This window comes from Hirundo rustica, chromosome 3, assembly GCF_015227805.2.
Source record: "Hirundo rustica isolate bHirRus1 chromosome 3, bHirRus1.pri.v3, whole genome shotgun sequence".
In the NCBI taxonomy this organism is placed as follows: domain Eukaryota; kingdom Metazoa; phylum Chordata; class Aves; order Passeriformes; family Hirundinidae; genus Hirundo; species Hirundo rustica.
The window spans coordinates 98,045,779-98,060,734 of NC_053452.1; the positions used below are offsets into that span (position 1 = coordinate 98,045,779).

The 14,956-nt window shown below is 35.3% G+C and overlaps 1 protein-coding gene across 1 annotated transcript in view; it reads right to left on the reverse strand.

Moving 5' to 3' along the window:
- Positions 1 to 14,956, reverse strand: part of PXDN (peroxidasin) — an 85,240-nt gene that overhangs the window by 20,479 nt on the left and 49,805 nt on the right. The window contains exons 10-16 of the mRNA XM_040058808.2: positions 14,390 to 14,662; positions 13,014 to 13,130; positions 11,669 to 11,827; positions 8,510 to 8,622; positions 7,402 to 7,558; positions 3,677 to 3,785; positions 3,051 to 3,208 (exon numbers count right to left, since the gene is read on the reverse strand). Coding sequence (XP_039914742.1) covers positions 3,051 to 3,208; positions 3,677 to 3,785; positions 7,402 to 7,558; positions 8,510 to 8,622; positions 11,669 to 11,827; positions 13,014 to 13,130; positions 14,390 to 14,662 — 1,086 coding nt within the window. The remainder of the gene's footprint in view (positions 1 to 3,050; positions 3,209 to 3,676; positions 3,786 to 7,401; positions 7,559 to 8,509; positions 8,623 to 11,668; positions 11,828 to 13,013; positions 13,131 to 14,389; positions 14,663 to 14,956) is intronic.

Here is a 14,956-nt window from a genome sequence, read left to right on the forward strand (position 1 = left end):
TACTATAGATGAATGAAGTTCCAGGATCCAGGAAAAAGTCCAGGAGGTGGAGTATTTGGCAGCATAGATGTACGTTTAGCTAACTAGAAACTGTCATACACCACTATGGATCTTGATCTGGAAAGCTTGTAGTCAGGAATAAAACCAAACAAGCAGTATAAAGGCAAAAGGAAAAGAGGAAATGAGTGAGTGAAGAGTGGTACTGTGTTCCCACAGGCTTGAGGGTTCCTAGCACATTGGCAACCAGTCAAAAATATAAACTGAATGCAGTTTTGCAAGAGGTCGGTATCAGTTAATTGCATACAGTTGGGAAATGTTACTTTTAGTTCCTGAGCTCAGTCCCAGTGTGCCTGCAAAGACAGTGGACTTCATCTAAATTCAACACGTAAACATATGCTAGGCACAACTGGCTCTCTGCCAACCTCCTCAATGCAGGGCAATTGCAAACAAACTACCTGAAGCCCAGATTGAAAGGGACTGGGTTGCTCACAGTTGCCCAGCTGGGACAGGACCTGTGCTTAGCCAGAGAAGTTGTTTTCTCAGCCTCAGGCTATGAGTATTCCACATGGTTTACGAGTCAAAGCGAAGATATCAGATAATGAGTGTTTGCATTAGGCTAAGCTAACATGCTCATGTAGACATGCAGAAATTGTTTTATGGAATATTCCGTACTAGGAAAAAGAAAAACAAACTACAGAGCAAAACCTGTGTGTCTAGGTAATGCAGCAAAATTTGAGGATATAATTGATAGCATTTTAAAATGTCCTGGCTACCAGGGCAGTTTAATTCTAGAACTTTGTCCAGAAAACTTCTCTTCCTTATAATAACACTTCTGTTTAAATGATAGTCATTCATGATGGAGTTCTTTGCTTATGATCATTATTCATTCAAATAAATATTTGTGGTTTATTGCCACCCCCGCTTCTGAAATCAAGTTGTGAGCAAAACTCAACTGTGAATCTTTTGGGTGGAATGAACTTCAGTACTAATTTAAAATAAAAGGCTCAGGTTCTCTCTTTAGAAGTTCAAGTGGTACGTAATATCTCATGATGGATTAGATTTTGGCTTTCTGATGCCAGTTGCTAATCCTTAATTACCTCTCACATTTGTAGGGACTAACTTTGCCTCTGCTCTCTAAATGGCTGGGCACTTCCAGTGCTTAGAAGATGGTTAGCTCAATTCACATATAACTTCTTTTTTTCAAAACAAGGAAGATGTTTCCTAGAGTCATAGAAGTATTGATTATAAGGGACATCCAGACCAAGCTACTGATTGAAGTAGAGCTGTTTCCAGCACTAGATAGCAGCATGTCTGGTCTAGCGGGCTTGAAAACCTGCAAAGTCTAAGACTCCTCCACCTTTCTGGATTAGTTGTTCCAGAGCTACACTGGTCTTCTGGTGAGAAACTGTTTCCTAACATCTAATCTGAACCTCCATTAGTGCCCATTTCCCTTGTTATACAGTTTGAGGAGGACAATTTGGCTCCATAGTCTTTCCTTGGGATATTCAAAGGTTTTGCAATTAAAAAAAAAAAAAAAAAAAAAAAAAAAAAAGCTTTTATTTGGCTCTGCATTTCAAAATAAAATGAAATAAGGACAAAAATTACTACTAAAATTCAGAGGATTGGGCAATTTAAATAAAAACAGATTTATTTTACTGCTCAAGTTTCCATAAAAGCCAGGTTTCTTTGAATTCTGTAGGTCTGAAAAGCAAGATCTGGTTGCAAACAGAATTTCCAGTATCACAGAAAGTTGCCTGATTTTGTTTATTAACTAGTGTCCATAGGCTTTAATGTCAGTTTTTTGTAAACCTTACGTGTTTCACTGTTATGAATCCTAGTCAACCACTTCTCATACTTCACATTTTATATATTGCTAATACTATATATTTATAGCATATATATTCAATATTCATGCATATGCATGTAATCCAAGAACCAAACCAAACAGGGTGGCTCTTATAAAACATCAGTCTTCAAAGAATTTCAAGCAAGTTTTTGTGTTAAAAAATTCATCACAAATTATCTAGCTCTAATAATGAGTAACAAGTAAATTCTTTCACTAGCAAATGTGACAGTGCAACAAAAAACTTGCTGTCTTTGGTCTTATAAATACTTGCTAGTTCATGGTCTGTGTTAAAGTTTTCAGAAGTTACAATAAATACTCAATTATAAACATCAAAAAGAATATAATGATTAAAGGTATTTCCTCTGGATTGTCAGTGTAGTTTTTGGCTATGTTTCAAGTCTCAAAAGCTCTCCTAAAACTCTATAATTATTTCCAAATTCTTGAATCCTGTGTTTCAAGCCTATCCACACATATATCTACACACATTAGCTGTATGTACTCCAGCTGGACTTCATGAGTTTGATTGCAATACAATACCTAAAAGGCAGAAATTAAACCTCACACTTATTTTTGCTAGTTATAAAAAGCAACAAGAACTGTCTTTGTCATCACATCAGGTCAGTGTTAAACAAAGCAATTAGCTGAGTTTGACACACATTGATAAAATAGAAAATGATTCTTTGAATACTATTTTGGTACGTGCAGAAATCTTGGTTTGTAAGGTATAGAAATCCTTCTTGTTGTGTCACTGTTTCTCCTTGCCAAGGCACGCTGATATTAAATGTTTTTTCTAAAGAAACGGGAACAAAACACTGCTTATTTTTAACACATAACAAAAAAAAGTCTGTTCTGCTATGAGACAATGGTCCAAATAAATTAACATACAAAGAATTAACAAATGGGATACAGTATACACTTCTATTATACTAAGTTTGACCAGCAGAAGAATCAGAATCTGAACTTTTTTTCCCATATGTCAATGCAGAAAACCCACTTCACTTGTAAAGCTCAGAGTTATATAGTGAACAATGTGCAAACCAAGGATGGAATTTGGTAAAGTTTTGCAAAGTCAAATACTTCACTGATTTTAATGTAATGGTTCTGCAGCTGGGATCAGACCTCAGAAAATTAATGTCTCCCGAAGTGTAATGACTTCAAAAGGCAAATACACATCAAAACAGAAAAATAAGGAAAGAATACTGACTTGTTCCATTCAGGTCAACCATTAGACCATCTTGTACATGATCTTGAATAAGCTGTAAGGTCCTTTCAAATATTTCCCCAGCTCTTGCTTGCTCAACAGTGTATGGGTCCCTTGGGTATCGAAATAAGGCTAGCAAATCATTTGGTGAACGAGGACGACTGATAGATAATTTGGAAAAAAAAACCAGTAAGTGCACACAGGAGTTGCAAAACAACAATACTACATAAATCATGTAAATGTTCAGCAACGTGATTAGTACATACCTTGGTTACTCATCTCAAAATGGAAAGCAAACCAAGAAGAAAAAAAAATCAATAAAACAATAAAAATTTACATATTTATTAGCAATTAAATACTTAGTAGCATTTTAATACACATTATCTCAGCAGAAGAACTGCTGCAGTGAACAGAGATCTCAGCAGAAGTGTATAAAAAGGAATCCTTACATGTTAAACTGTTGGTATTCTCAGAACCAACCAGACATTAACAATGTCTTTTAAGTAATAAAATGGCTTCTTGTTTAATAAATCTCCCATTATTTATAGTATATAGAAAATTAATTCTGACTTCTCAATACACAAAAAAGAAAAAAAAAAGAAAAAGAAAAAGAAAAAAAAAAAAGCTACCTGTCAAACAGATGTGTACGTGTTGAATTTATTGCTCTGTCAACAGTTGCAATTGCTTCCACAATTGACGTTTGTACAAACGGATCTCCATTGCGGCTGACATTAGGAACTAGAGAAAAAGCAATTCACGTTATTGCAAAAATGGCCACACAAAAAAAGATACTTCCGTAGAACAGAGTCTAGACACGACATCATTTCAGTTCTATAACGTGAACCCTTGTTCTTTAAATGTTAGTTCAACCAAATATAAAATTCTTAACTATTTTGGAATTCTATCAAAGCATATTAAAGTAGAACAAAATTAATTTAAAAGAGAAGTTAACCTAAGCTTAAAAGTCATCTAGCTTATAACTCAAAACCAAGATAAAGTTAAGGTAAATGCATATAGTGTTTAGCTGTCCTTTAATTAGACCTAAAATTTCAAATGCAGATGATCAAATAAAAAATGAATGATGATGATGATGATGATGATAATGATGATGATGATGATGATGATGATGATGATGATGATGATGATGATGATGATGATGATGATGTGTTTTTTTCAGGTGTATTATCATGTTTCAGGTGCTTGTATCAAGAGCCTGACCCATACCCATTGAAATCCATGCAGATTTCCCCTTTGATTTCAGCTAGTTCTGAATTAGTATTGAATTCAATGTCAGAACCTAAAGGGCTCACAGGAATGTGCTGCAAGTGGTACATAATGAACATAATTGACATAATTGAATGAATATAAATTAACATTGTTCTTCTCCTGATCTTAGTATCATAAGCAACACAGATTAATTTTAAAGGACAGTAAGTTTGCTTTTTTTTAATTTAGATGACTACTTTGTTTCTCACTTTAAACTTATCTTTTTAATACTAGGTTAAAACTCACATGCTTAAATGCTATTTAACAACTGTACACAACACTGGAAACCCAGTAATGCATAGGCCTTTTTATACAATGCTTAGTTGCAGCTGAATGTTTGTACAAACTATGTAGGACTAATAACCTTTCTTTCAGTCTAAACTAAGAACCATCAGATCCAAGGGCAACAGCTAACAATTTCCAGAGCATGTTTACATTGGAGAAGTCACACAGGAAGGAGCGTAAAGTAGGGAAAAAGTCCAAAGCAAATATAGTGGAATAAAATCAGCAGATGTACAAAATCATCTGATAAAAATGGTTGTTTATAAGGTTTTTGTTACTTCTATTTATTTATTTATTTATTTCCTAGGCCACTTTTAAATATTCCTTCCTAAGTGTCAGTTTAAATTGTGTGCAGACATGAGTTTCATAGTCTAGACCCACTTAAACAAACTTCACTATCTACACTATCAAATAAAACAGTCCCTGGAACTCTATTGCTGCAGATGAAGCCCCTTTCTCTGCCCTGAGGCCAGCCTCAGGCTTTTGGCAGTATATTCCCAGCATCCAAAATCAGCTGACCCTTTCCACACTGTCTGAGGGCAATAGTCTCTGATTCGTCCTAATTACCAATTTTCCTTGCTTGACAGCTTCATTTTCAATAGCAACCATACAGAAACACTATCAGATAAGCTACTTATTTCAGGAAGAACTGTCATTTACGTGTTTAAATTTTAAATTTTACTTGTTTCAGAGAGTTTGTGTGCCTTAAATGACCTGAACAGTGCAAAATTGCAGTCTGTAGAAATCCAGTGTCTGGTTACCTTCCTCAGTGTTGTCTACATCAGATGTAAACTTGGTGTTTACTTGCAGAGCTATCTTTCTGATTAATGGTATACATGGGCTGAATTATAAACCTTAGTCATATGTTAGCTATTCTGTACTTGATTTTTGTTTAGATTATTTATCACTAGCAATTCTTTTTCTCAGTTGGATAAACGTTAGAAGTTAAAGCTCCTTGTAAGAGTCTCCCACAATACTGTTTTTTTTTTTTTTTAATTTGGGTGGGGAGGGGAAATGTTTTATTATTATTACTTTATTATTATTTTATTCTTTTTACAAAATAATGGAAAAGGACTGAAGAAAGTGGCTAAAGAAAAGCATCTTTAAAATATTATCCAACACAGCCAGCAAAACCTTTTCCCAGTTTCCATACACTTGCCTTTATTCAGTCTCAGTCTTAGGAAAGTGCTTTGGTTTAGAAAAATTCATAAAACATTGCCCTGTTTAAAAGAAATGATGACACGCAAGTTTTTAGGCATTTCTGGCTATGCCATTATAAATACTATCTACACAGCAATTAATTAATACTTATAAACTGTCCACTTTTTCTCCTTGTTCCTCTGACAGCATCAGTTTTTAAAGCAGCCATAGTGAAACAGCATCTCATATCCTACTAGTTAAAGGAGAAGTTTCATTTACTGTTTCAGATGGAATGCAGAATAATTAAGCACAGTTTCACTAATTTTAGGTTTATTTATGCTATAGCTTAGAAGAAATTGCCCACATCACAATTATTTACTGCAAATCAGCAAATAAGTAGTTTTGTAGTTTGATGCTTTCAGCAGATGAGAATGATCAATTTAGACCTGTTCTAAGTGAATGAAACTCATTTACCCTGGTGTTTTATTTCAACTCATGGTTTCATTTTTCAGCACTCTTAGTGACTTGAAAACTAGTTAATCTTTCCTAAACAAAAATGGATTTTGCTATGCATCTCCAGAGTAGCCAGATTAACCAATTTTCATAGACTTTCTTTCCTTTGCTGACTTCATACACGTAGATGGAAACTTATTACTGAATGATTCCTAGCCCTACAATTTTTCTTTCCTGAATAATCTTAACAGATTAAAGAAATATTTTTCATAGAAGAAACCATAGTACTAAAAGCAACCTAAGATAGGTAATATCATAATTTTACTGATACCATGTGATTGATGCCATCGTAAACAATACATTAGAAAAATCACTGATGCATCTTTATCAATTTAGTAAACAAAATACAGAACATCACAAATAACACTGGGAAACAATATCCAATATATTGAAGATATCTTCACATCAATCCTCAAAATATCAAAGGAATTACTGTTCTATACTAATTTTTTAAAGGTACAAAAATATTGTCTTATATTCCCTACCAAGATAGAAATCATAGGGTTTTATTTTCCATCAAAATTAAACTGAAAAATCAGCAGTTTTAGTCAGTAAGATAAAAAAAACCACTATGGTCAAATGTAGCAAAGTTATTTCCTTAACCTCTTCTGCTGCTTTATTGCCATTTATTACATAGCAATAATTGATAACTATTATTTGCCATTGTTCCTTTCAAATAATTAGAACAAGATCAAATATTCCGCTTTCCTTTCTGTGTTCTCCTTTAGCCTCTTAAGGTCTGTATGACTTTCCTGAACTGTTTTGCAACAGCTGCAGCCTAATCACTGAAATGCTCTAAGTGTCCCTTTGAAGATGACAGAAGACTTTTGTCAAGTTATTTCTAAAAATTAGGCTGGTATTTGACTAGCAAATTCTAAAAGCTCTAAATAATATCTCAAGAAGAAAGCTGAAAGATTAATTGGAGCCCAAAGCATAGTTGGTTTGGAAGCCTAACACCTCCAGATATTTTTATTATGACATTAACATCTTACTAAAATATGGGGGGGAAAAAAAAAAAAAAAAAGACTCTTGGGAGAAAAATAGAAATATGGATGAAATAACTTATTTAGTATTTTGACAAATTTTTCATCTTGCATGTTAGACAATTAGGTCGAAACTAATAATCTAAGTCATACTCAGTCACGTATCTTACCATTTACACTAAGCACCATACTAACAGAGGAGTATCCTATGGTGTTGCGGGCAACACATTCATAGCGACCTTCATCGGCTGTGCCAACATCGCGAATGGTGAGAAATCCCTCTGGACTAACATGAAATTTTCCACTCTCAGTTACCTGTACTCCATCCTGCAGGAAAGCCCAAAGTTTACTTATTCAAAACCACACTTGTTTTCATACATGATTTTTTGTCACCTTTTTCTCTTCTGCTTTTATGTTTTATTTTATATTTCTATTTTGTATGCCAAGTTCACAGTCATATAGATTTAGATAAACTTACACAGAAAAATCACATGTACTTCTAAATTGTACAGTGTATTTATTTACTTCTAAAATTACTCATTATTACAAATCAAAGTATTTTAATAGGTTTTCACCACGTAAAATCTATGACCCAAAAAATAAGATAGCACCATTTGAGAAAATACATAATTTCTTTTTCTCAAAATTAATCAACTGAAATAGGTCTCAAGAGCATTACGTGTATCAGTTCTCCATGTGCTATACATTTAGACACTATTTAAGATTCATTTAGGTAAAATTTTAATACTCACTAATTGAAGAATATAATCAGAAAAATTGAATATCAATATTAGCAACTCATTAATTCACTGGTAACTCTGCTAATACTCTATAGTTTGACATAGCAATTATTACATCAATGGAAATCAAAGCCAGAAAGAGAGGTTACCAGAAAGTTACCAAAACCTGTCCTGGCTGGTCTCAACCTAGCAGTAGCAAATGGCTCCAATACAGCATTTCTTAGTGGTTTATATCTATAACATCATTGAAAGTGTGAATATTAGTAGGATACTTACACAGAACTGTCACTAAATACAGACCTTTTAAAGCATTTTAGCTGGTCTGCATAATAATTTGCATAACTACATACATATATTTATCTGTACAGAACTCAGATTTAGTATCTATATCCATGCTCTGTATTACTTACTGATTGGACTTCAGATAATGTTTTCAGACACCACAGGAAGCAATAATTTGACAATGTGCACTTTCAATAATTAATTGTAAAGAGATGGAAAGGCTGCTGCCTTTCTGTAATAATTGAATATGTAGTACCTTATTCCATGTAATGACTGGCTCTGGCTCTCCTTGAGCACTGCATGGGATCTGCACATTTGTGCCCACCTCCACTGTCATGTCACTGGGAACACTGGCAAATACAGGAGTCACTAAAAAAACCAAATGATAAGCTGAAAAAGTATGAAATACAACTTGTGCAAAAAATTATCAGAAAATAGGTCAGCACTCTGTTTTTATCAGTCACTGAACATTTCTTAATCTATTACATGTTTCTATCTGCACACTTTTAGTTGCTCATAACTTTGTTTTAGGGATTAAATTTCTTTCTCTTTGAAGAAACTAGCTTCTCTTAGCTGAATAAAAACTGGCTGGATGGTCAGGTCCAGAAATAGTAGTGAATGGGGTTACATCCAGTTGGTGGCCAGTCACAAATGACGTTCCCCAGGGCTCAGTATTGGGCCCAGCCCTGTTTAATATTTTCACCGATAACCAGGATGAGAGGAACAAGTTCACCCTAAGCAAGGTCATAGACAACACCAAACTGGGAGGGAGTGTTGATCTGCTGGAGAGTAGAAAGACTCTACAGAGGGAGCTGGATAGGCTGAATAGATGGGCTGAGGCGAACTGTATGATGTACAACAAGGCCACGTGCCAGGCGCTGCCCTTGGATCACAACAACTCCCTGCTGTGCTGCAGGCTGGGGGCAGAGTGGCTGGAAAGCTGCCCTGTGGCAAAGCACCTGCGGGTGTTGGTTGACAGCAGCTGAACATGAGCCAGCTTGTGCCCAAGTGGCCTGTATCCACAACAGTGTGGCCAGCAGGACCAGGGCAGTGATTGTCCTCTGTACTCAGTACTGGTGACACCACACCTCAAGTCCAGTGTCCAGTTCTGGGCCTCTCAATACATAAAAGCCATGGTGGTTCTGGAACATGTCCAGAGAAGGGGTGGTAACAAGTGAAGGACAAGATGAAATGCCCTGAGTTTGCACCAGAGGAAGTTTAGATTACATACAGGGAAAAGTTTTTGCATAGAAAGGGTTGTCAAGCACTGGAACAGAATGTCCAGGGAAGTTGTAGAGTCACCATCCCTGGAAGTGTTCCAAAAATGTGTGGATATGCCACTTAAGGACATGCTTTAATGATGAACATGGTGATAGCACTACATTGACAGTTGGACTTGATGAAAGGTCTTTTCCAGCCTTAATGATTCTATGACCTTATTCATAATGTCTGCTTCAGGATGATTTTAAAGTCTCCTAACTTCTAGCATAATAGGCTAGTAGTCATCAAAACTATTTAAGTTCCATGAATTTAGTGCTCTGAAAAATATATCTGTTTATAGCTAAATCTGTACAAAGTCATCAGAATGAATATTGCATTATCTTCTGTCATCTTTTTTTGTTGTTGCTTTAATTCTTTTAAGTAGCAACAACTACAATTTTTTAGATGACAAAAGCAAAACCTTCCACAACTCATTCAAATGAGTCTCTCATCCCGACCGACTGAGGCACTGAGTCTTGAAAGAGCTCCTACCTCCATGATATCTATGAGCCTAAGCCCTTAAAACATAAAAAAAATCACCCTCAATTCTAAGGACAGAGCACACTGTTACCTAAATCCACTGTGAGTAAAATTAATGTGCTTTTAAACTCTGATTTTCTTCAAATCCAAATTGATGCCTGGCACTCAGATATCATAATGAGAAGCACATACAAGATTATGAAGACATTAAGAATTCTATTTCTGTTGTAACATATACAGCTATGTTGCTGATGTCATGATACTGATATTTGGTGGGGGGGAGGGAGAGGGTGGAGGGCTGTGCTTTACAGCGAAGTATTTGGCTCCACTGCAGTCATTTATACTACCAGCCAAATCTGGCCCTACTGTTAAACTGTACACAAATGGCTGTAAAGGACCAGAAGCCAGTTCAAATAAGGCATCCAGAGGCAGGTGTCCAGCACTGGGAGGTGAGAAAGTCTGGCTCTGTGGATGTGAGTTGAGTCATGCCAGCAAACATGCCTGGACCATTAACCTGTATTTGTTAACTGGTATTCATTAACACTGATTTAACCACAGTGACCAATGACTAGACATTCGTCAGATGAATTGTTCTCTTATTAAAAGCCCAGAAGAAAAAATACTCTCTTTCTGAACAACTGAAAACAACATTGTTTTTCTTTTCAAGTAATCTGTGGAGAGCTCCAATTTCAGGCTACATATTCAGCCTTCAGTCTTGTATTTACTATCTTTTGGTGACTGAATTTTGCAACCTGAGTTGCACAAAAATTGTTTTATTAAACTTTACTCAAGTCCAGTGGAATTTAACACAGCTGGAAAGCTATAAAACTTATCTAAACTGATACGTGTTTTATATAATTTTAATCAAAATTTTATATAGGTTAAAAAAAAAATCATCCTAACTTGGACAAATCCATCTCCTAATACTACTTTAAACTAAGAAAAATTGATAGGATTTTTTTCTGACAAACTTCTAAGCTCATTTAAGCCCCTTTTACTAATATACAGTTTTAAATTAGGTCAGTAAAAAGAAATGCTTTGAATTACATATTTTATCTCCTTGAATTCAGTTAAACATCAAAGTAATTAAATACATTATGAATATTAACATGATTATAATTTATCCTAGAAGCAACTTACTTAGAATTTAATAGGAAAAAAAAAAAAGGCATAAAATTGGAGTTTGGGGTTGTTTGTGTTTTAGGACTTTCTTTTGTGTCAGTTTATTTTCAGCATAAGGAATGAATGACTTTTCTTTGTGAAGTTGCTTCTGTAAAATAAAGTGTTCTGTTTCTGGGCATGAAACATTATGTTAATAATACCATTTAACTAATATCATAGAGCCTTATTGGAAACTAAACTTTTAACAAAAGAAAATATTTTCCAAAGCATAGGGATACTGTCATCCTCAAAGCAAACCTCCACTTCTTACCAAAAAAAGAAAAAGTAAATCAGATAGACCTCTTTCCCAGAAGACAGACTGTTCTAAAGTAATTATACCCTGCACAAATACTGCTAAGTATCCAGACATGTTATTTATTGGAAACCACTTAGGACCTAAAAGGAGATATACTCAGAAACAATCACACATGGTACTGTGTATTTTAGTGTAAGATGAAAATTTTCTCTTTTTTTTTTCTTTTTTTTCTTCCCAGCAGCTGTACATGGGCTGTACCTCTAGGCTGAACAGTCAGGTATACAACGATCCGCTGAGATCCAATAATGTTGACAGCTTGGCATTCATACTGTCCCTGGTCATGCAGAGCAACCCTGGAAATCCTCAGCGTTCCAGAGGATAGAACTAAGTGTCTTCTGTCAACAGACAACTGGCCTCCTGAAACACACAACATCATCATTTGCTCTTTGTTGCAACAAAGTCCCTTTGTGTCAGAAAAAGTAAAACCCAGAAGTTTTAAATTTGATAAAACACTGGAAAATATTAAAGTTTCTTAAAAAAAAAAAAGTCTAAAACCTTTACTTCTAAGAAGATAAACATGAAAAGCAAACAAGTTATACGTGTGCATGCAATCATAATTCTGATCTCTTCTCTGTTTGTGGTAGAAATAGGTATTTTCATTTAAGGAGCAGGATGAAGCTTCCAAATGAGAAGGCATAAAAACACCAACATGTGCTACTGTTCATGCCGTATATTATTGCCATGTGTGTAAGAGACAATTTATCTCATTTGCCTAGGCCTAGATAATCCACAGAAAAACACACATGGCCCTGAAAAAAATGGAATATAAGAAAAATGAATGCACATCAGTGTCTGTACCCATATCCTCCCTTTCTGGATATTTCATTTGGTTGGAGCAGTCTAAGTAGAGGGAGAAACAGGGACATTATCAGAATCAAAATGATGAACAGTTTGTTAAGAATCTGCTTTATATGTATCATAATTTAGAATTTTTTAAGAGTTATTTAGCCTTCTAGAGGTTTTTTACTTGAATGAACCAGAAATTTGCCTACCGATAAAACATCCACTACAGTATTTCTTCCTGCTGCATTTGGTTTAATGCCTTTAGAGCCATAACTTGATAAACTAGTCAGCAGAGTGCACCCCATTGTTTCTGTCAATGTGCATTAAGTGACAGAGATGCTGGCACACTGATGCTGATGCTGATACACTGATGCTGGTACCACTGAGACTGGACTGCTCTGGTTTCTGAAGACAGCACATCCCACCTAATTTCAGACCTCCAGTTAATGACAGACATCTACATTTCTTCCACAGTACAACAGCAGTGATACATAGTGCTACATGTAATTTGCCTCATATTTCTTAAACATTTATTATTAGGAATCTACTATGTAATGACTCTTTTTTACTTAATAATGAAAAATGCTTGGGCAGCTAACTCCTGTGGGACACCTTGCCTTTCCCAGCTAAAGGAAAAAGAGATGTTTCCTTCAGAGATTGAAGCATCTAAACAAATACATGCAGTTCCTTTCAATGAAGAAGTGATTCCAATATGACTGCTAAATTATCCTTGTAGTTTAAAAGAATGGAGCATGCTTACCTCCTTTAGTCCAGGCAATAACAGGCTGGGGATAACCTTGAGCTTCACAAGGGAAGTCAACGGTTTGTCCCTCAATCACTGTTTTGTCTTGTGGAGTGACAGTAAACTGAGGTAGAGCTACAGAAGAGAAAATAAAGCCATTAAAAAAAAAAAAAAAAAATGCATGACTAAATTACATACTACTTCCTGCATAAGTTGAAATAGCTCATATTGGTGGTAAGACAGATGCTAATGGAATTCTTTTCTATTGTGACCCCCCCAGAGAGAAGAGAGTTAGGGAAACCACTCATGCAAAAGGAACATCTCTCTCAAAACCTGGCCCTGATGTCATTGAAGGCATGTGGGATCTACTGTCACAGATCCTAAATAAGAGGTAAGTAGATTTGTAGAATCAGATTGATGTAGTCTTCCCTTGATTAAAAATACTATCTTCTCTTTGTCTCAAAACTTCCCAGTTAAATTCTGAAGAAAATGTAATGTAATCAAAACCTTCTTGAGCTGTTTGTTTTCTTCCGTGAAAGCAATGAGCGTGGGCCAGATTCTGCAGTAACATTGTGCACTACCAGTGTGAGAAGTATTTGTTCAGCTCTCAAAACACAATTATCCAGTGGCAAATAATAAATGAACTAACCACACAGACAAGTTGTTTTATATAGCTTTAGAACTCATTAAGAAAGCATTTGCAATCTTAACTGTTTGCCAACTAAAGACTTTAACAGAACAGAAGCAAACAAATTTAAAGGTTACCTAAAGTATTTTGGAAATAAAAGTTCCCACACAAAAGTCTTTGCAAAAAAATATTATGTTTATATATATAGAAGACTTTTGATAGCTGATCTCAAGTACTTTATAATCACACTACTGACAGACAATATCAAAATTATTGCAATCACAAGTTAGAGTACTTGAGTTTTGCCTTGTAGAAAAGCTGTGCTAATGCTCCAGTTGGCAGAATGATAGTTTCTATCAAACTCAGCACATTCACTGAAATATCTACAAAAAGTGGCACAGATCTGTACTCAAAACTCCATTTCTAGTTCTCCAGGCACAAATTCTAATCTCTAACATTGCTGCCTGATACAGAAAATATTTAATCATTCAAAATTTTGACCCTGCTTGTTTGTTCCTCCACAAAACATAAGAAGTTGACATTTGAAAACATTAAGCTTCTGGTAATAATCAATGAAATGTAATTTTCAGAAAAAGAGTATTGAATCTTACTCTGTCTGAAATGTATAGCAACTTCTCTCTGGACTACAATAGTGCAAGTAGAAGTAAAAACTCCTATGTTTTCAGTTTGGCTCTGTCAACTCAGAAGAAAAGACAAATCCACACAATTTCAAGTAATATGTCTCTCTTAGTATAACATTATTTACCTTGGACTATGATGTATGCCGTTGCATGGATGTTATCTATGCTGTTAGTTGCAAAACAGGTGTACTCGCCACTGTCCTCCTGCTTTACATTTTGTATATAAAGTCCTCCTGATGGAGTTATTGTGATGCGAGGGTCATTTGGTAGAGGGGTTCTGTCGCCTTTGGTCCAGGTAATTCGTGGCTGAGGGTGCCCAGTTGCACTGCACTCCAAGGTAACACTCTCTCCAACCAGCACTTCAGTATTTTGTGGGTGAATCACAAAACTTGGCCGGGCTGTGAGAAAACACCAACGCCAAAAAGCAGCTTTTAGCTCATGCAACTCTAATATAGACAAATATAGTATATAACTGGAGACACTGGGGTGGAGGGGGTTAATAGCTGTATTCCAACATACCTCTAATCTTGGAAGAAACTCTGCCTTGCTTTAAGTCTAATCTAACTACAGATACCAATAGATAAAAAACAAAAGCTCATAATTGCTCAGATGTTTTTTTTTCTCAACTCCCATTAAAACAATTTTCAAATATTCTGCTCTTTTATGCTGATCTTTATAAAGGTCTTTTCAGA